We start from the raw sequence: 21,265 nt of genomic DNA on the forward strand, positions 1-21,265 counted from the left end.
TCCTTGTGCAATTAAGTGTGTCTTCGTGGGTTATGGGATAAACTGAAAGGGGTATAGGTGCTTTGATCCTAAAACCAATCAAATGTTTGTTACGATGGATTGCAATTTCCTTGAAACCGAATACTTTTATACCCACCTTAGCAGTCAGGGGGAGAATAGTAGTAAGGATCCGCTAAGTTGGATATCAGCTCTGATACCATGATAGAAATCCATGGGTTCCATCCTAAAACCAAATGGTGATAGGAGGAGGGCCCATAAGACTTATATACTAGTTTCAGTTTTCTCTTGACACCGATGTGGGACAGTTATATGTTATATTTTTAGTTTCAATTGCCAACAGTTCGCATAAGCCGTTTCCTAAAGGAGAAGGAGAGAAACCCTAGAGCCGCCGACCACTGCCACAAGGACAACGACGTGTGCAACAACACCTTGGAAGACGGCCGTAACGCCACATGTTGCAACAACAAGTGCTTTGACTTGCAGTACGACAACAAAAACTGCGGCTCGTGTAAGAAGAAGTGCGCCGTCACAGAGATGTGACGCAGAGGAGAGTGCGTGCTCCTCGCCAGTGGCGGATCCATGATCCGGAAACGGAGGGGGCGGACTATATAGTATTAGTTTGATTTAGTGGCTATTTTTTTCGTTGCTCGGGGCGAGGCAAACAGAGGGGGTGGACATGGTAATTTTACGTCCCGATAAGAAGAAAATAGTTGCACGGAGGGGGCGACCGCCCCCTCCTGCCCCCCCTAGATCCGCCACTGCTCCTCGCCTACGACAAGAGGCACTGTGGCGCGTGCAACCAGAAGTGCATGGACAAAGGATTATGTGTGTACGGCATGTGCTCTTACGCCTAGATCAAGGTGAAAAAGCAAAAATTCAAGGGTTGGTATATTTGAATTTTTATTTTTGATTTGAAATGGTGAATTTCAATAATAAATGAAAACGGTGTTTGGATTGGTGTTTAGTTAATACTACCATTGTTGTGTCACGTATTATTTCCTCTTGGGTTTCAGTAAATTTTAAGTACACGTCCATATATATATATTTGTATTTATTATTGAGACAGAAAAGGTCAAGAAGTTGATCATACAAATGAGAGTGGGGATTTTGTACTTTAAGGTGACGTTCGGTTGTCATGCCTAATTATTATGAGACTATCCATTTAAGATTAAATTGTGGGATTATTTTAGTTGGAGGGGGGATGCTATGACTAATTATCATGAGACTATACATCTAGGATTAAATTGAGGGGGTCAATCTTATGAATCAAACCTGATACATATTTAATCATGAGATTTAATCTTGCCAACCGAACACCCCTAAATGAAGTAGTTATATTGTCTAAATGTAATTAAATTATAATTACATTTTAGTATCCAAAAATATTTTATACTATGACTTTTGCTCTAGGCTGCAAAATAGTGCAAATACAATTGCCCAAGTGCTCAATCCATTCTAATTTACTTTTACAAATTTAATAAAACTTAAAAATAGAGTATTAATTACTATTATAATATTATTATAATTTTCAACACCTATTTATTTTAATTTTTGATTCCGTTATTAGTTTCAACTCCAATATATTTTTATTGATGTGAGATAAATAGTTTTACATGGAAAAGATATGAGTAGTTTTTATTATTTTCCATACAAATTTATTAGATTTAAATAAAAAATCAATGCTTCAACAGAAATATATTGCCCGGTCGGATAGTTTTGGGAATTTGCATGATCTAATAAAGTTTGTAACTTTATAAACGCAACTTTTATAAGTCATGAATTTATTCGACCTAATATTTAACCGTTGAATAACGCCGCTAGATACCGTTTGTCAGTTTCACTAGTTGAACCCCAGCCAAAACCCCACACCATCACCAAATTCAATCTGCGTTAATTTCTCAATTTTCAAACCCTCGATCCACCACCGCACCGATTCTTCTTTCCCGGCGGAAGCAGTAGGCACTGCGACCGTATCAATTAACTGCTCTCCTTGAGTGAGTTGCGACCTTTTTCTCATGTTAATTGCTGATTTTCCTAAAATGCTTAATTCGGTTTATCAATATGATACATCCAGGGCGGGCGTGCGATGGTGCGGATATGGTGTCCTTTCTGTGCCGTCAACGTTCGGACTGATACCGCTGAAGGAAAAACGTAAGCCCTCCTTAATGCCGCCTTTCTATTTCTAGTTTCAAATCTCACATTTTTATGTTATGTGGTGAGTGTGCCAACTGAAATTGAGTTTGTTTCTGACATAAAAACAGTTGCTGTTCACTTTGTGGAAGGGTTCTATCTGAAGACAACTTCACAGAGGAAGTTCAGTTTACGAAATCATCTGATGGACAGGTTTGTGATGTTGTTAGGCTAGTTTAAATCCTTAGCATCATCATTTGGCACTAGGCCTAACTTGTTCATTTAATCATGTGTTTCCTAGACTGCTAGCTTGGGAAAATCAAAATGTTGTGATTGCTTTATATGAAGATTTCAGTGTTGTATTACCTCAGCACAATAATTCCATAGTTTTTTTTTTCTTACCTGACAAAAAGAAGAGAGATTTTGTCATCTGTTCGGTTAACTTTTTCTTTCTGTTGGGTTTTATTTTCTAGTTCTACTATTTGATGCTGTTCAGTTTTGCTTAGTTCCCAAACCGTAAGGCTCACATAGGTATTGCTTTGTCAAAGATGATAAAAGAAAGGTTTGTGTTGTATTTGAATTGAAGATTTGGCGATATCTTTGTTATACTTTGGTGGACCGGTGGTTGTTCGGATTGGATTCAGAGAAGGAATGGAAATTCACTACTCTCATTTTGGATTTATTTCTTAGTGATCTTCATGAACTCAAAATCCCCTCAATGAAATGGAAACCCATTTCTTACAAATCAACAAATTCACACATTTCTAATTCCAATCAACCTCTAAGGATAATGTTCAAGTTGGTGTTTCGTGGCACTTGTTCATTCAATCTGTCCTTACTTTTATGTAGGAGTATTAATTAACTCCAATTTATCCACAGGCACGCATGCAAGGTCGTTTTGTGGCGTCTGTCCAATCTCATTCAGAGAGTCGTGAGAGGACATTGAATGAAGGTAGATTTCATAGCTCTTTATTCAGTATGCTCGATATTGTTGTTTGGATGATAAAGCCTGCAGGCAATTGATGGAACTTCTTGAGTGAAGTTTAAAATCATCACTAGTGAAAATGTACTTTTTTGAAGTACGCACTCACTATTTGTTTTGTCAATACTTGGTTGTTATCAAGTAGTGCTAATATATTTATGAATCTAGCAAAACATCATAAATTTTACACAAACTAAAGATATATATGCTCTGTAGTTCCTGTAAATCCTATAGATTGTACTGTACCATTTGTTCAAACTAAGACCTACAAGATAATTTATCAAGAAAAAGTGAAAAGCAAGATGAACACTAAAGTTTGTACACTAAATTAACATTGTAATGTAAACATGCAGCTATTTCCTTGGTAGTGGTTATACTTAGATGGCTATCAGTAAGAAGGTTGTATCGGTTACTCACATCTAACATGCTTTTATATCTTATGAAGTTTTGCTTATTCGACCTCTCCATATTTCTTATGCAATGTCCTTGGTTTTATAGCTTACAATGGAATAAATGATATAATGTATGCCTTGGAAATTGACGGTGGTGATTACATAGCTAGTGCAGCATTACGGTTGTATAAGGTATAGCTCTCTCATCAAGTCCAAAGTTCGTGGACATTTTGTTGATCAGCAATCGATGCAACTAATTATGGCACTTACAGTTGGCACTAGATAAGAACTTCACAAAAGGGCGCAGGAAAGAACAAGTGCAAGCTTCTTGTCTTTATATTGTCTGTAGGTAATGAATCTCCAAGAGGACATCCTTTTAATGTTTTTATCCTTAGCAAAATGAAGGCAGGCATGTAGTCATGCAATGCAAGTCTGTTCCTATTATGATGACATTCTTTTATAATTGTGAGACTTAAAATTGAACAAAATGCTGCTAAAAGAGGCACAATTATCAAAGTATACACCTGCTATATATGTCCAATCATGACTCCTAAAAGAGAGTAATCAAAACATATTGTACTTTGAAAATCAAGCTTTGATTGTTTTCTCTTTTGGTTTTGCAGGGCTAAAGATAAGCCATTTCTTCTTATTGATTTCTCAGAACATCTAAGGATAAATGTGTATGTTGAATTTTCTTTCCTTTCTTCTGCATTCTTCCCTTTTCTTTTTCCAAAATTCCTGTGGTGTTTTTTTTTTCTTTTGTTTTGTTTTGTTTTTTTTGTTGGTGGGGGGGGGGGGGGGGGTTTGGTGTGTACTTTATGCATTTTAAGCACGATCATAATCAATTTCTCTAACACGTCTTGAGTTTTATTAGACATAAGAAGTAATATGAAATACAGATATGAATCAAGCCAGGAATGTTGTTAATACTAGTGTATGAGGTTTGGTAACATTTCAGGGCGAGTACTTGTTTTTGTCAGTTTCTAACTAGTTTTGATTTTTTGCTGCGATAGTTTGTTGGTTACCTATTATCATTTGAGTCATGTTATTTTCCAGCTCCATCCAACCGCCATCTTTTGTATACAGTTGCATGCAAAAGATAGACAACTTGCAGTTGAGGATGCTTTTTGTTTTAACATTTAATAGGATGCTTTTTGTGATTTTCTTACTATTGAGCAAGCTAACTATTTTGGATGATTGGAGATATTCTCCTGTGGATTATTGGAGGACTTAGAACATACATTCACAATTCCTTATGGGAAATATGCAAAGGACCTGAAGATTTTTGATATATGTATGATGAAAAGTGTGCAAACTATATGATTGAATTATTTCATAGTGTAGCACAAACCTAATTAGAAGGGTTAATGTGTAGCTTTTATGTTAAAGAAGAGGTTGGAGGTTTGGCCGACTCCTACTTGCTTGTTAAAGATTTAGGACATTTTGATATATACATACACAGATACATGCATAGTTACATACAGGGTACATATATATGTGTGTGAGTTGATTAAAATAAAACTACCACTTAATGTGTGAGCATGAGAACACTGCACTAAATGTTGCATTCATCTAGATGCGTCCACCATAGATTTTCACAATCTAAGGGTTGAAAATTATTCTCACGTTCTTAGGATAAGAAGGATTTTCATTTGAACCTATGTAACTGTGAACAAAGCAGTATATAAAAAGCATTGTTCCTCTGTAAAGAAACCTTACGTTTGGAAATTAACCTTGACCATTCAGCAATGATGATCTATAAACAAGAGTGGTATAAAATTAACATTTTAAGTATGGTTTTTATATGATCATTTTCCTTTATATATATGTAGCAATAAAACGTAGATATATATGGAGAAGTATATAGACATCGTAGAGAAAAGTAGTCAGTATATTTCATTTCTTTATAAAGCACACATATAATACTCCAACAGACTAAGCCAGACTAGTGTGGGATACTTATTCTATGACATACTCTATAAAAATATATACAAACATTATTGTGGGTTCTTCGTAAAAATTATATATTTTGTGAGAAAGTTAATGAATTTGTGGTAAACATATTAAATTAATGAATTTGCTGCGAACTGTTTAACTGCATACAAAAAAGTGGAATTTTCCTCTTAGTGGGATTCGAACATATGTCCTAAATTCATTTAGCAAGAAAATGCATCTACTGATCTTCAGGATTGAAAGGCTGAGAATGTTCTCTTTTCACACAATATTTAGGGGTTCTCATTTGCACCATTATATATGAATTCAAATTCTCAACAAAAAAAGTAATCATTTCCATTCTAGTTATCAACAACCAAAAAACTAGCTTTTAAGGTTGAATTGGACCGAGGCAAGAATTTCAGCTTTTTTCCAAGTATGTGTACTTATAATGTTGGGAGTATTGTTCTAGGATGGTGAAAGGGGTCTATTTCTATTAGATTTAAAAGAATTGAATATGGAGTTGAAAGTGCCCTTTATGGTTCCTTGGGATGACATTAAGGGTTATACTCCTACTCTTTCTACCACGACCCGGGAAAAACTGATAGCTTACCTGAAGTTATTATCCTCTTAATTTGCTGGCCTTGTAACATTTTGAGCATAATCATAGAGTTGATCACTCATCACTAAGTGTCATTCTGTCAACAAGCTTATAAATAATCTTTTTTTTATTTTGTTGTGGTGCTGAGATCTCTTTTTTGTTCGTTTCTATGTAATTCATCACAGCTATGTACTAGGGGCAGTCTTTTTGCAGCTCTGCAAAGTTCTTAGCCTTGAAGAAACTGGTCTTTTGCAAAAGCTTGTGGATCCCAGCCTTTTCATTCACCGATTTGCTGATCGTATGTACCTCCAATCACCTGTTCTTTATATTCCAACCCAATGATTTACAATATGTAGGTTTTAGTGATATTAAAATGAAATTTCTGAAAGTAGGATATGCTGATATATTATCATCAAAGTTGATCCGCATCTTAATAAAAAGACCTGATGATCCCAAAAACAGTTAATTGATCCTTGAACTAACTTTCTGGGATTTTCGGTATCTGGTGGACCTTCAGTGTTTCAGAAACATGGCTAACATATTAGATGTTCTGTGATATTGAGGACTATTATTTGAACTTCTAATTTGAAGTCTGTTTGGAAGCAGAGACCAAAATGCTATTGGTGGTTTATAAACATTTTTTGAACTTTTAATTTTAGGTCTGTTTAGAAGCAAGGACCAACGTATTTCCAAAACTGCACTTCAGATTGTGGCTAGCATGAAGCGTGACTGGATGCAGGTGAGAAGGGGAGGGGGGCAGATTTCTCGTTTTCTATTTGTTAGAGTAGAGTTATGTCAATAACCTGTGTCTCTTATATTTTGCAGAGTGGAAGGAAACCAAGTGGGATATGTGGAGCTGCACTTTATATATCTGCTCTAGCACATGGTCTTAATTGTTCCAAATCTGATGTTGTAAGTGTTGTTGGACATAATATATACTATGGTCGCTACATTTATTTAATTAGGTAGATATTTATTTGCTAACACAGTGCATGCCATGCTGTCTCTGTGCCTGAACTAGTTAATTAAGGATGAAATCGATTTATTTTATATAGACGCGTGAGTTATTAGTTTCATCAGAATGTAGGTAACAATATAATTGTGTCAATTGACATCGTAGTTTTATGATCTGTGATACATATGCAGCTTCTCTTTGTTGATTATTCTACTAAAACCTATTTTTCCTTTTCACATAGCGGTTACTACTAAGAATTTCAATTTCTCTTTCTTTAAATTTCATTTTTGTCTATGCTAACTTAAACAAAGAGTATGTGCCAACGAAAGCTTAGTGCTATATGTTTGCGATGACAAATATTTTAAAAGCCTGCAGACTGGATCAGGCGTCTTGCAGACTGCAGTAGCTTCTGTATCATTTTCTTTCTTGCTTCCTCTTGTCTCTGAGATTGCAAAATGATAACATGTTTGGTTTGATGGAGCTTTATTTAATTCAGGTTTCTGAACTGTTGTCAGATTAAGACGGTCCACATATGTGAAGCAACATTGACAAAGCGGATGATTGAATTTGAGAATACCGAGTCAGGAGGTCTAACGGTATGTGTTAGCCTTGTTTGAATTGATTTATCATGCTTTAGTTATCAAAATACTTGTAGTTGGTAAGACAAAGATCTGCACTGGAGGCATCATTAGAATCTTTGAAGTCATTCATAATATTTCTGACGGTTAAAGTTTTTACTTTGTTATCAGTCATCACATTTCTATGCTATGTAATACTCCCTCCGTCCACAAAAAATAGCCCCATTTGTGGACGGCGCAGGTTTTAATGAGAAATTAGTAACGTAAGAGAGAGCGGAGAAAAATAGATAAAATAGGAGAGGGAGAGAGAAAAGTAAGAGAGAGAGAGGAGAAAAAGTGGATAAAGTAAGTGAGTTTCCATTTTTGAATTGGGACTATTTTTTGTGGACACCCCAAAATGGCAAAATGAGACTATTTTCGTGGATGGAGGGAGTACTATGGTTTTGTTGTTTTAATGTATTTGTTTAAATGATGTGAACTTGGATTGGACAATTGTAAATTAAGAGGAGGTTGTGTGTATATTGTTTACTTTTATTTATATATTTAGAATTCTTGTACTGTTCTGGTTAGTACGGAAGTACCGGTGTGAGAAGTCCAGCTCAGGTGACACTCTTAAAAAAAGGTTATCGCATTTATATCGCATAGCTTTGTTTATCCTGTTAAAACTGTTGGATGCTATTCATATAGTGGTTGGTGTTATTCACATTCATGGGATCAATATAACACTTTTCTCCCTTATTTTGTGACCGTAGATTGAGGAGTTTGAGAAGAAGTCAGAGGAACTTGCCGCTCTGGAAAATAATGTTGAAGACAAATTTCAAATGAAGTCTAGGAATGGTGAGCTTCTATGTAGTCATAAGGGTGATGGGAAACCTCAGTTTGCTTATGGTCTTTGTAAGGACTGCTACAAGGAGGTAAGTCTCAACCTCTGATGTATCATTTTGGTTTTACTACCATCTGTCTTTACATTGCTTGTGCCTTTTATTGCAGTTCATGGCAATTTCTGGAGGCCTTAATGGTGGATCAGAGCCCCCAGCTTTCCAGCGTGCTGAGAGGAAAAGAATAATGGCCGAGGAAGCTGCTGCTGATAGATCTGAGAATCTAGATTCATCAGCATTGCTTGGACTGACTGAGACCAACAGCAAACATTTAAATGTAGTTTCTAACTCTCTAGCAATCCCTCACCGCCTCTGGTTATTCCTAGTTCATCTTGTGAGCTTTGAAAATTTTATATACTGTATTTTTGTCTAGAGCAAATTGTGCCTGCTTCTGCAAGAAGTACTCCATAAAAATCCTTGTGTGGTGTTTACTTATTAATCCACAGTCCCTTCTCAAAAAAAAATGATGGTTTTTTCTATTTGCTGGTTTGGTTGACCTATGATCTTATAATTACATGATTACGATTAGCTATGAGAATAGACTCCAAATATTCTTGATGTTGGGATTCCTAAGTAAGGCCCTCCGTCCCAAGGTAGTTGAGTCGTATTCCGTTTTGAGCCATCCCCACTTTAACCTTTAAACATTAATTTCCTAAATCTCGTGCCCGAAAGAAACGCCTCAACTAACTTGGGACAGAGGGAGTATTATTATAATATTCCTTTTCACTGGGTATCTGTTGATGGTCCCTACCTTTTTCCTCTGTATATTCTTGGTCGAAAATCCAGAATTTCTTGGTATACTTTTTATATCTTTGACCTATTAGTATAGATTTCTACCTTTTTTTCAGGTAATAGGCTTTTACTAGTACATCCCATTTTAATATCACAGTAATATTTTGTTTCATGCATATTGTAGTATGATGGACAAAGGAGCCTCAAGAATACTCAAGATGGAGCTACACAGCCAGCAGATCCTGATTTAACAGGCATGCCGAGTTTTACTTCTTACGAAGATAGATATTTGAATGACTTGTCAGCGTATGCTTTATATTAATTGAGAATACCTGATTTTAATCTATGTTTCCAGGAGCCACCTTGAAGCCGAAAACCATGCATGATACTATTGATGGCAGAACGGATGCTAGTGATTTTCCTTTGGAAGAGTCAGAGAGTTTATCGGACATTGATGACTTTGAGGTTTGTAAATTACCCAATCTTATTTCATTGTAAGATTAATAGAATTATAAACTATTTGTCTTGGTGTTCACCTTGTCACACGAGTCACAGTGTAATGCATCAAACAGGTGTTTTCTTCTTTTAACTCTGATAATATATGGTTAGTTACTGAGTTGTCATTTGGAGAGTATGTATTATCATGTGATATTTATGTGCTCAACATCGAAGGACGTGGTTCCTGATTCTTTGACTGTTGAACTAAAACTTAAGTACTTGCAGGTGGAGGTGTATATTAATACTGAGGAGGAGAAGAATTTGAAAACGACTGTATGGGAGGAGATTAACAGGGAATATCTTGAGGTACTAAAATGAGTTCCTTATCCTGCTTCCATTTCTGTAGCCCAAACAAGATAACCAGAGCTGCATTGAAAGATACATTCTCTGATAGTAACACATAAAGTATCTGATAACAAATTCTAAGTGATTGTACTTTTAAATGCTATTTTTATTCTTTACCGATTGAGATGAAGTTGCATCATCCACTATACAATTACAGGAGCAGAAAGCAAAAGAAGCTGCTGCAGTAGCTGCAAAGAAAGCTTATGAAGCCAGTTTTGCTAACTGCTCGGGTGATGTTGAAGGCGCAAGAAAGCTCGCTGAGGCAGCTGCAGCAGCAGCTGCACAGATTAGAAAGGTGGAGTCCTCAGAATCGTATTTTTTTTATTCGTGTTTCATCTTCATTATATTCTCCTACCAAGTTCAGATTTGTCTCTCCAATAAAATACCATTATATATTTTGGACATGATTTCGGAATGTTAAATTTAATTAGGTTAAATTTGATTTCGGAATGTACTCCGAATTCCGAAACAAGTGAAGCTTGCATTTTTGTAGTTATAGTATGAATAATTGAATTACCTTACCAAATAATGAATGTACGCAAGTGTAACATGTAGAACTACAATTGCAGGAAAAACGACAGAAGCGAGCTGCTGATTTGAAAAATCTCGGGCCTCCTGAAACTGCTAAAGACGCATTTAAACAAATGTTAAATGGGAAGGTATATATCTTTTACTTTACCACCTCTGGCAACTGCTGCTGTTTCCGGTAGTGCCTTCTTCTAAAGCACTTGGAACTAGGAAGTTTGAGCCATATCATTATCATATGGAATCACAAAACATAGTTGAATTGTTTTCAGGATTATTGATGGAATGTGGTCTCCTTTAGATTCTGAGTTGAAGAATCAGTTTAGAATACCATTTTTAGATCCCTTTTCGGAGCTTCTCAAAGAAACTATTGTATGATCACTTTTGGAAAATCTCTTTTAGATAAGCTAGCTATAGAGGACTGTTTCAATAAACTTGCATTAGTTGCATCTGAGACCCCTTCTGAAAAAATAACTCAAGCCTCTTTGAACATCTTACTGTTTGGAAGTTAGCTGTCATTTATATAATAAGAGAACGCTCCAGAAATCTTATTCTTAAGAATTTATCTGCAAGGTTACTGCATATTTAGGCATTTATCTGATGGAACTTGAATTCAAAAAGGTGGCCGGAATGTGAAAACTGGAAATCTTAGATTTGAATAACATGAAATAAATTTAAGAGAGATGCTAATGATATGCCAAAATTTCTTTGAGATGCCCGTTGCTGACAATATACTTGAATATTGTGCATTGCAGCCATGGAGTTCTAAAATTCGATATGAGTTACTGGAGCAGCTTATTGATTCGGTAAGTGATGGTTTCTAGAGGTGTTAGAAGTTTTTCATCTCACTCTATTCCAAATATGCATTTCATCCTGACAGAAAAGTATTAGAATTTGATATAAGTTGAGTTAGTATGGAAGCAAACAAAGGATACAGCAATCAGAAGCCATCTCTGTTAGAATAACATTATTCTGTGTTGCATACGGGAATTGGACAAGTGTTACTTTAGTTGATGTCTTTGTAATCCATATATTGGCACTCTGCAATGTGAGCAGGATGAGCAAAGCCCCAAGAAGAGCCGGAATGAGACGGAGGCTGAGGCAGAGACGAAAGCAGAAACGGATCACGGAGACGATTATGTGGAAGAAGATCCTGAAATAGATGGCACAGAGGATAATACGGAAGAATATAATTGTGACCAAGATATTAACGATTTGGATGAATTCTAGTATTTTCACACATAATCCATGTTGTATAAGTAGGCATCATGCTACCATTGAAATATTAATTATTAGTAATATGTTACTCCATTACATTTTTTTATAGAAATACCAACCATTTGACATGTTTTATAATCTGGAAATATCAACAAACGAATGGAAAGCCTTGCTGTGTAAAATCGTTACACATTGCAAATTTGTAAAACAGATCCAGGTAGCATTTTATTCAGTGTTTCCAAAATCAATAAAAAGTTGGTTTTTTATATATGATGCGAGTCTTGATTTACCAAGCAATTCTTGAATTTCTATTTTTTATCTTGGTATTTCTGAACAAATCTTGACCCCAGCTGGAAGTAGTACAAAACTAAAGGAGAAAAAACAAGTTCGAACTAAAGGTTGAAACAACGAACAAATAATCAACTACAAATAAGCTTGCAGCAAAGCAGAGCGTCGATTTCTCCGGCCACTGGCTTCCTTCCTCCGTTTCTGTTTGTTCAAACCAGTCAAGCTTACATAGTTTTCATAACAGCGGGATCGATCAACCAAAATTCCTGGGCACGGAACCAGAACTAACAGCTCTTCCTTTATAGGCGCTCGTTCGAGAGAATCGCCTGTTGCGGTGAATCCTCCATCTGATGCCAGAAACCTTGCGGGAAACAGCCTGCCATATCATCTGAACAGCATCGTTCTCTTTGGACGGATACTCGTACTCATACATGTGTTCAATTTCTCGCAGCCTCTTCCACATCCTAGTCCACTCCTCTTTGCCAATATTCCTGGTAAGATTCAAGAGAAAGCCCTGTTTAAGAGCATCCGAGGTACTGACGAATACGCAGAACTCAGAGTAGTCTAGAACGTCTTCGTTGGGAAGCTCGATCTCATCGCTGATGATGACGGGCACACAGTGGCTAGCTATAGCATCAAAGAGGCGATTTGATGAAGGCGTGTCACCGGCTATGTTGAGGCAGAACTTGGATGAGCGCATGCCGTTTGAAGTCTGCCTAGCACCGTCCTTTTGGTAAGTTCCAAAAGAGAAATGCACATCTGATTCATTTTTCAGCATGTAGTATAACTCCTGCCGAATTATTCCACCCTGAAATCGAGAAACGAAGAAAATCTCACACGGGAGGCATCCGAGAATGTCAGAATGTGAAACAGACTAGGAGAGACCACACACAAAACACAACTCGGTCATCAATCTACCGGGGTATGTTATGCAAGAAAACTAACCGAGATTACATCACATGGGAGAAACTGTTAGCTAACAAATAGGTTTTGCAAAAACTGAGTGTAGTTTAGAATCAATGTTTTACTCGATTCTCAATCATTTGTGTATGATAATCACTCTCTTCTTTGAAAAATACACCATGCCCTTTCTATTAAGTTCGTAAGACACGCAGATATCAAGAGCACTGAATCATTAAATTCATACACAAAACGCAAGCTTTATTAACTAGCAGCAGCAGCAATGAATTGATTCCAAAAAAAGGCCAAGAATCCTAGTCTATGTTCTACTCGACTAACATATATAATCAGAAATACTCCTAGATTAAACAGAAGGCAGAGGTTCTAATGCAATCTATATTTCTCAACAATCATTTTGCAAAAAACAAAGAATATATTGATCATTAAAAATGATGAAGCAAAAGAACATAGTAGATACATATACAAGTATAAAATGTAAACAAAGCCAACTTACATCTTTTCTGTAGATAGCACCCTGAAAATAGAGCAAGGTGGGACGAGTATCAAAACCAGACGAGTCATCCACGTAGCTCTCAGTAACGTGCCTGTAAGGCGCAATCACGTCTTTCTCAACATTAGCAATGGTTGGAGGATACCTCCCGAAATCTGATAAAATGAATATTGCAGGCCACAGCTTCATCCTCGCATCTAACAAACTATTCGGATGGTGAGCAACAATTATGTGATCTTTCCCACCAGACCTCTTCCATTCATCCTGAGCTGTCAAGAACTTAACCAACTTCTCCTGCAATACAACATTCGTGCTCCTGTTCTGGCCTGGCCTCAACTTTGAGAACCGGTTATAGCATAAAGACGAGAAAAAGGGCACAAACACAACATCTGCCTCGCTAGAATTATGCACTCGCACAGCACTACGACCTGTAGAATTCTCTGCAAATTCAGAGCTCAAGAGATCCAAAGCCAACCAGTATTCTATGCTATGCTGCAGATTCAACCCACCGGGGTAGTCGGGAATCTTAACCCGGATGTCAGGCCACACATCATTCTCCCCAACACCCTTCCAACCTAATAGATCAAAATGAAACTCTGATGGCAAATCATACATGAAAACCCTAAGCATTGGCACATTAGCACCACAATTATTATCCCAGTTTGCTCTCTTACCCATTGATTCATCAAGATTCGAACTTTCAGAGAATCGCAGCAGCCTAGAGTTTGGCATTATACTAAATGCAACAGAATGAGAGTACCCAGTTGATCTCAGCACTGACAACCAAGATAATATGAACAATGACGATGTCAACAAGAACCAACAGAATAAGGATTTGTAGGCAACGAATCCCATTTTTGACATGCCAAGACCCAAAATTTGTATCAGTGGTTTCATTCAATCACTGAAAATAGTTAAATATGGGATTAACATTAGTACTATTTCAATTTGTTCGAACTTGAAATAGACCCCTAAATAAAAATCACATGTTCTACATTTCTAAGCTAATTAATTGTAGTAGTAAATAAGTAGAGCATGCATCAAGACAGAATGTAAATCTAATGCCTTGAAGCAAGGATATTAGAAATGCGAAAGAAATGAGATTTGGAAGGGTTGCGAATGCGATGAAGAAGCAAGGAAAACCGTGTGAGAGAGTGATAAGAGTGAGAAAGAGGGTAATGAAATGGGAAGAAATTCAAAAGAAATATAACCCCAGATGGATTGTGGTATCAGATTATGCAAGAAAAGAACAAGGTATGCGTTCGAGTCTACCAAACAACTCTCGGAGAAAAAGGGCGTTTTCAATTTTCAAGACTCCTTTTTTATTATTATCTCTCTTCTTTGGATTTTGATTCGAGTTTTTACATTCGGCTTTTCTTGCCTATACGCTCATCTTGATAATGAATGATGGATCAAATAGATTTTACTATCATGTCTTATTCTATTACCAAGGCATAAAATTGTGAAAATTCCTATCTTTATGTTCTAACCTTTGAGTAAATCAATTTTCATCATCACTAATTATTGCCACTTTGTTTTGCTTAATCACAAGTTATGTAGGGCCCATATGGTTACTAATGATATACAAGCAACAAATTTTCCTCATTTCTTTCTCAATTTCAGTGGGAAATAAGGGTGGCATTGTATGCTGATGTTTCTTGTCCTTTTGCTATTATTAGTTGAAATTACTAACTTCGATTTTTAGGGACATTATTTAATGTCTTGTAACATGCAAGTTTAGAAATAATATTTTAAATCCACTTTATTAAAATTGAGCCAATCTGAGAAGTAAATAATTTGGAAATTTTAAACAAGTATTTTGCTAGGGAGGTTGAATAACTTTTTCTGGTGGAAACTAGCACTATTTTAGATATTTATTTCTGTTTATATTTTTTAACAAAACAGTATATGCTATGTAAATTGTGTTTATGAAAATTTATCCAAGATTAACTTACACTCTCCCTCTGCAACTACCTCAAAACATAACTATGCTTCAAAACCATGTCCAAATAAAGACCAACGTTGTTGAACAAAGTTACAACTGAAACTGAGTCTCTGATGCATAGCCAAGAGCTTCAAGACGGCCTTGTTTTTGGGAGGAGGACCACATCTCAGCATCTGCAGAGGCAAACAACAAACTTAGTGCTCGAGTTGTAGTCGCTTGGATTTCACATAGCTCAACACAAGCCTGGACATCAGAAGCTGAGCTTGAATCGTCTCTTTTGATACAAATCCAATGCCACCCTCCCATATCTCATGAGGCTACGAAAGTTCAACCGTCCGAAAGTGTAAGTGCCCAGTTATATTTAGTTTGCTCTTATGAAATAAAAATGCAATCAAAACAACTGAGAATGATGGGAAAAACTTATATCATCTCTGTATAGTATATTTCCTTACCTGATCATCGAATCTTATGTCGTTAAAAGAGTCAATTTTAAGCCAAAAAAACCACTGAGAATAATGGGAAATGTCAAAATGATGCATGTTTTGTTTAAATGGAATTCTGTTGACAGAAGCAGAAGTTAATTACTTAAGTTAAGACCATACACAACTTGAAACATCTCTATGTATTCCATCAGAATAAATAAAAAAATAAATCTTAGTTATTGAAATGGTTCTGACCCATATATGGAGCATTTTTTTTGCAATAATGAGGTCGATTATTCATGATTATATCACCTTCAAGACAATGTCCTCTAACATAACATTAGCATAAATTACGTGAACCTTTGTTGTGTCACTGGGATTTTAAAGAACTGCATTAGCAACCTGTACACGAAAACCAGAAATGTGAAGAGCAACCTGAACACGAAATAAGTTGTGTTTTCTTGACCAGCTTGAACTACTTGAAACTATCGGGTTCCAAGCACATTGTTCACTGCACGAGTCAGATACTAAGTCGATTACATAATACGACCTACAAGACAAACTACTCGATATAACACACGAATTTGCTCTGTTTTATAACGATTCAATAAGTATGATATCAAATTTCAGATCAACCTCAATTGCTCAATAAAAAATAAAAATGAAAATGCACTTGAGCTTCACTAAAACAAGCTCCGTGATCAAGATTTCGACACCAATTGAAACAAGCACAAACCAACACTATTGTGCTGACCTGAAGACTGAATCTTGCACAACCGAAAACAATAAGTGGAAAAAACACAATCTTGAAGATGAAGCCCAATTATGATCCACTCATGATCAAACAAAACACTATTATAGTAGTAAAATATTGAACAGAAGTTACACTTGTGATTACAGTGTTTCTTGACATTAATCTTTACAAGAAAATAAGAAATGCTCCTTTGGATAATTCAAAGTGTTGAATAATTGGATAGTATTCGATAGCATTATTTAGGTCAATTCAAAACTGAATCAGTTTTAAATATGGAACTCAAGTTTCAATACACAGTAAAACATATTCTTTCATCCCCAAATTTTTTTTTGCCGTTGCATTATGTTTCCCATAATTAGTCTAATTAATTACTTAGATATAAACTTCATTAGGGATTAGGGAATGTTATATTGCTAACTAATAATAACTTAATTGCTAACTACAACTAAGTAATAGCCATTAGATATTCAAGGGCTTAGATCATTAATCCCTAAATGTCAATACTATCAACGAAAAACGTCAATAATGTCATAGGATTAATTCCAAAAAATATCAATAGGGGTATTAATGTCAATTAACTACATGCTTAGTTATAACTAACTTTTAAAAGAAATCCCAAAACTTTAAATTCATATAACATATATTAAATTAAAGATAATTTCATAAGGATTCCAACGATATCATACATGCATATATTCAGACGTCAAAATTTGAAAAAAAAATTGAATTTTTTTAATTTTTTCGTACAAGCAAAAATGTCAACACACTATATAAAATATGTCAATATAATACATGTAAAATGTCAATATAAGCAATGGGATAACATTCTTAAAGCATTGTGTTGACATTCTCAAAGCATTGAGTTGATATTTTCGGAACACTAGATTGACATTTTCATCCAGGACCCTAATTTGGAGTTTTTTTTTTATCTTTTTCGATTTAATTAATAAAAACGAAAATTACACTGGCAAATTGTAGACCACCCGTTTTCTAAAATCCTATGGCCTTGAATTAGTTATAGTTAGCAATTGATCACTCCCCAACCTTATTATCTATTAACAATACATAATCACTTTTTTATCCATTTCGCATTAAATAGAGTTGTTCCCAAATTTTTTTTTACCACGTTAGATTTGGAATTGAAGGCTCCAATTCCAATTTGGAAAACTCAATTCCAAGATATCGGACGGAGAAGAGAGTATAAGGCAAGGACGAAATCCAACAAAATTTCTATTTTCCCAGATGATCATATAATTACAGAAACCGATTAAAAGAATATACAGCTGCACCCTACGCTAAATGCAGCAGTAAAATGTTAGCCTAGCTACAAAAAGAAGAAACACCGAGGATAAAAAGACCTATTCATTCTGTCTCAAACTCAAAGAAGAGCAAAATCCAGCATTACTGCCGTGGTAAAAAGATTGTAACACTCACTCTCATTATCAAAATGCCCTTTACATGATTTCTTGCTTCTTTCATATCGCCTCAGACAGCCTCATACGCATGGCTTCTGGGCTCGAAATCTTGTTGATACTGCAAGAGAGAATAACAGGCTGAGATAAAATTAAAAAACGAGTGAAGGATGATATCGGGAGGGGCGTGTACCATAAGAGTAGATCCCCACTCAATGCAGGCTTCTCATAAATCCACTCTGGAGCGAGTTCTTGCAGCAATCTGAGCTGCTCTTCCACCTCCTCTATAGTAGTATAAATTTGTTTAGTGGAATTTTTACATACAAGAATGATGACTTCTTTATTTGGTTAAATTAACTTACCTTTGTCAACAATGTCTAGTTGGCTGATTAGTTTCTGAATCAGTTCCTCTTTAGTGACGACTGCGCGTCTGATTGATTGGAAGAAGAAATAAATCTTGTCAAAGAGCTTGGGTAGGCACGCGATCATTTTCCGACGCCTCATTGCTTGAGAGATTGCTGGCTCCTGCTCAATTGATGCCAATCTCTCCTTTTCTTGAATCTGTAATGCAAACAAACAGTCAATCAGAAAAGGAAAAATCTTAAATTTAAATTTCACAACTACTATTAGGTGAGATCAGTTATGCTTACAGATTGTATTAGACTCTCTGGGAGAATGTTGAAGATGTCACCACGAGCTGATGAGGGCCCTCTCAGACCATCATTATTACCATCATTGTTCACACTCTTCACCGGAGTATCAAATTTCAGATGCCTATTTGGGGGCGGCCGTCTAACAAGTTTGCTAGGCGTTCTGCATGAATCTTTATCTGGGCTCATGTTACATCTTTTAGCAGATTGAAGTGCAGGCATTGCACTCATTGGAGTAGATGACATGTTCACTGGTGTTTTAATTACAGAATTCATGTCATCATCCTTCACAGTATTGATAGATTTCACCTGGGTGTTGGGGGTGTTGGGGAAAGTAGACGGCATTTCACTGCTTAAAGAATCTTCATATGAAGAACATGTCTCCCCAGCTGAAATTCTGGCAATTTCACTATCTTCTGTATGATGGAAGCTACCTCCAACATGGTTATCTTCAGAATCAGTTGAAGGAAGAGCAGGACCACTGAGTGAAGACAGTTCTTGCTTTAGCTTTTCCACTTGATGACCAGAATCCCGCTGTGAAAAGCTCCTTTTAAATGATGGAGGCAGAAGTGAGGCTCTGACCGACAATCCTGGGGATGCTACACCCCGTGTCTGACCAGTTGAGGATGTGCCAGAAGGCTGGGTTGAATTCGCCTCCTTTGATCGATTAAATGGCTCTGGTAGCATTTCCTCTGGAACTTCATCACCCTGAGTTCAGAATGTGGAAATTTGTCATTAACTAATAGTACTCCTATTTGAGAAGAAGAAGAGCAACGCCACAAAATCAATGAAGACAGTCATCACGGTTGAGTCAGTGCATATCAGTACAAGCCAGTCCATCTAGTCTAACAAGAGCAATTACAATGGTCCAAGCACATCAATGAGCAGATCAGCAATTTTATAAATGTGTATGTTGATACAGATTGTACGGCAACAGATAAACTAGACCAAACTAGAGCACAGTAAGAGTCAAATGCTGTATAATTGTGTTGTGGCAATTGGCATTGCAAGAATGAATATTCCATCCACCTAAACCATAGCCATATGAACAACCTTTTAAAATTCATACGCTCTGAGACATCCATAAGTGTGGAATCACATGATCTTGATCAATGTGACAAATTATCACGACCACCAATAACAGTCTACATAATTGACTTATGCAAAAGAATAAGAATGTCTAAATCTAAAATATTGACCTCTGGATGAGATTTGAAGAAATGCAGAAGCCGGTTGCAGAATACTTTTCGCAGCTGTAAATTCCCAGATTTTGACTTGCCTTTGCTCTTGATTGCTTCAACATCCAATGTAATGCGGAGATCAGGTTTCATACAGCTTGTGCGCTCGTCATGTTGAAGGGTTTTCTCCAGCACAATGGCCTCAGGCAAGATGAATTTCAATTGAGCTAAATGTCTGTATGTAAATCTCCTGAAATTTTAAGCCGAATAACAAATCAATGCTACTTGAAGCAGCATGATGATAAAAGTGCAATTCTGAACTCGAATTCTGCATACCTATCAGTCAAAGTTCCTATTTGGGCGTTAATATTACTAAATGTTGTTGCAGATCTCTTCAATTGGAGCAGTCTAATTGAAGAATCCAAACTGTTGAAGAATTTTTCCAACAACTCGTATCTGATAAAAGGGAAAAAATATCACAAATGAATATCAATAAATTATTTGGAAAGCACCAGAAAAAAAAAATTGATTTCATTGGAAGCGTAAAGATCTGAAAATAAAATTCATAAATCACAATTCATTACAATAAAATGCAGATTGCATCTTCAACGAGCACAAAATCGAAAAACCACTCACTTTGCGGGAAGCTCTACCTCAGCAGCAGCCGACTTCTTCAGTTTTGCAATCTCCGGTTCCTCTGAAATCGAAAGCGCGTCGGCACTCGGAGGCGGATCGGATACCCGTTCCCGGAGCTTCATCGCCGCTTTCCTGACATCCTCAACGGAAAAAGCCACTCCGCGGTTGCGCAGCCTCCGCGGCTGGTCCACCGGCTTCCCTGGGGTCTTCACACTCAGCGGGTCCAGGCTCGGAACAGAAACCTCCCGATCCGACGGCGCCGGCGAACTTAGAAGCTTCTTCGACTTCAACGTCGACACTTGACCGGCATCCATGGCAGCACACACAGTGGAGGTAAAGGGGTGGAATCGGTCAGGAATATATAGGGAGAAGCATCAAAGGGTTTTTTTTGGCGCGAATAGAAAGCCACGTCATCTTTGGCGCCATTTCGATGGCGAAGGACCTTTTGGGGAGAGCCGTTTAGTGTTTCGTAAAAAACTAACTTAATTAATATTTGTAATATTTCGAAAATTTTATTTTTAGACCAGATTTTTCCTTCAAATTGAATGCAATTACATCGGAATATTGATCATCCAACAATAAATAAACATTAATTTAGAATCGAATTTTCAAGTTTCGTAACATATGGCCTAAGGTCCGAATCAGATTATGAATTATTAAATTCGTACATAATACGTAATTACGTATGCAGTATACGCATAATTCAAAAAAATTGTTAAACAAAGGGTTACTTCGTTTCATATGAATTTTTATTTTCCATAATTGTCCCCTTCACGAGTTAAGGAAACGATAATACTTAAGTA

The 21,265-nt window shown here is 36.4% G+C and overlaps 3 protein-coding genes across 5 annotated transcripts; 1 reads left to right on the top strand and 2 right to left on the bottom strand.

The window, feature by feature from the left end:
* The first annotated feature begins 1,809 nt into the window (after window positions 1-1,809).
* On the top strand, window positions 1,810-11,897 carry LOC125193762 (transcription factor IIIB 60 kDa subunit-like). Its single transcript, XM_048091633.2, has 20 exons — window positions 1,810-1,994; window positions 2,075-2,151; window positions 2,262-2,343; window positions 3,010-3,082; window positions 3,611-3,696; window positions 3,777-3,853; window positions 4,128-4,184; window positions 6,223-6,335; window positions 6,697-6,776; window positions 6,863-6,949; window positions 7,508-7,588; window positions 8,323-8,484; window positions 8,561-8,725; window positions 9,365-9,434; window positions 9,536-9,645; window positions 9,904-9,984; window positions 10,181-10,318; window positions 10,593-10,682; window positions 11,304-11,354; window positions 11,605-11,897. The coding sequence occupies exons 2-20, from the start codon at window positions 2,087-2,089 to the stop codon at window positions 11,776-11,778; spliced, it is 1,842 nt and encodes a 613-aa protein (XP_047947590.2). The 5' UTR covers window positions 1,810-1,994; window positions 2,075-2,086; the 3' UTR covers window positions 11,779-11,897.
* Window positions 11,898-12,051: 154 nt separating this feature from the next.
* LOC125193763 (putative arabinosyltransferase ARAD1) lies at window positions 12,052-14,814 on the bottom strand. Of its 2 annotated transcripts, XM_048091635.2 has the most exons (3): window positions 14,140-14,814; window positions 13,469-14,040; window positions 12,052-12,862 (listed from the first exon to the last, which is right to left on the bottom strand). In XM_048091635.2, exons 1-3 carry the CDS (start codon window positions 14,360-14,362, stop codon window positions 12,308-12,310), a joined length of 1,350 nt encoding a protein of 449 aa, XP_047947592.1. In that variant the 5' UTR covers window positions 14,363-14,814; the 3' UTR covers window positions 12,052-12,307. The 2 variants fall into 2 exon arrangements, with proteins under 2 accessions (XP_047947592.1, XP_047947591.1); XM_048091634.2 differs by having other exon boundaries at window positions 13,469-14,813.
* A 2,986-nt stretch (window positions 14,815-17,800) lies between these two features.
* On the bottom strand, window positions 17,801-20,786 carry LOC125193700 (CDT1-like protein a, chloroplastic). 2 transcript variants are annotated; one of them, XM_048091559.2, is made up of 7 exons: window positions 20,463-20,786; window positions 20,163-20,282; window positions 19,848-20,076; window positions 18,649-19,356; window positions 18,361-18,559; window positions 18,192-18,282; window positions 17,801-18,119 (listed from the first exon to the last, which is right to left on the bottom strand). In XM_048091559.2, the coding sequence occupies exons 1-7, from the start codon at window positions 20,774-20,776 to the stop codon at window positions 18,062-18,064; spliced, it is 1,719 nt and encodes a 572-aa protein (XP_047947516.2). In that variant the 5' UTR covers window positions 20,777-20,786; the 3' UTR covers window positions 17,801-18,061. The 2 variants fall into 2 exon arrangements, with proteins under 2 accessions (XP_047947516.2, XP_047947515.2); XM_048091558.2 differs by having other exon boundaries at window positions 17,801-18,282.
* Window positions 20,787-21,265: the final 479 nt, after the last annotated feature.

The sequence above is a fragment of the Salvia hispanica genome, chromosome 4, assembly GCF_029641045.1.
Source record: "Salvia hispanica isolate PSC_SH4W2 chromosome 4, Shi_PSC_v1, whole genome shotgun sequence".
Taxonomy (NCBI): domain Eukaryota; kingdom Viridiplantae; phylum Streptophyta; class Magnoliopsida; order Lamiales; family Lamiaceae; genus Salvia; species Salvia hispanica.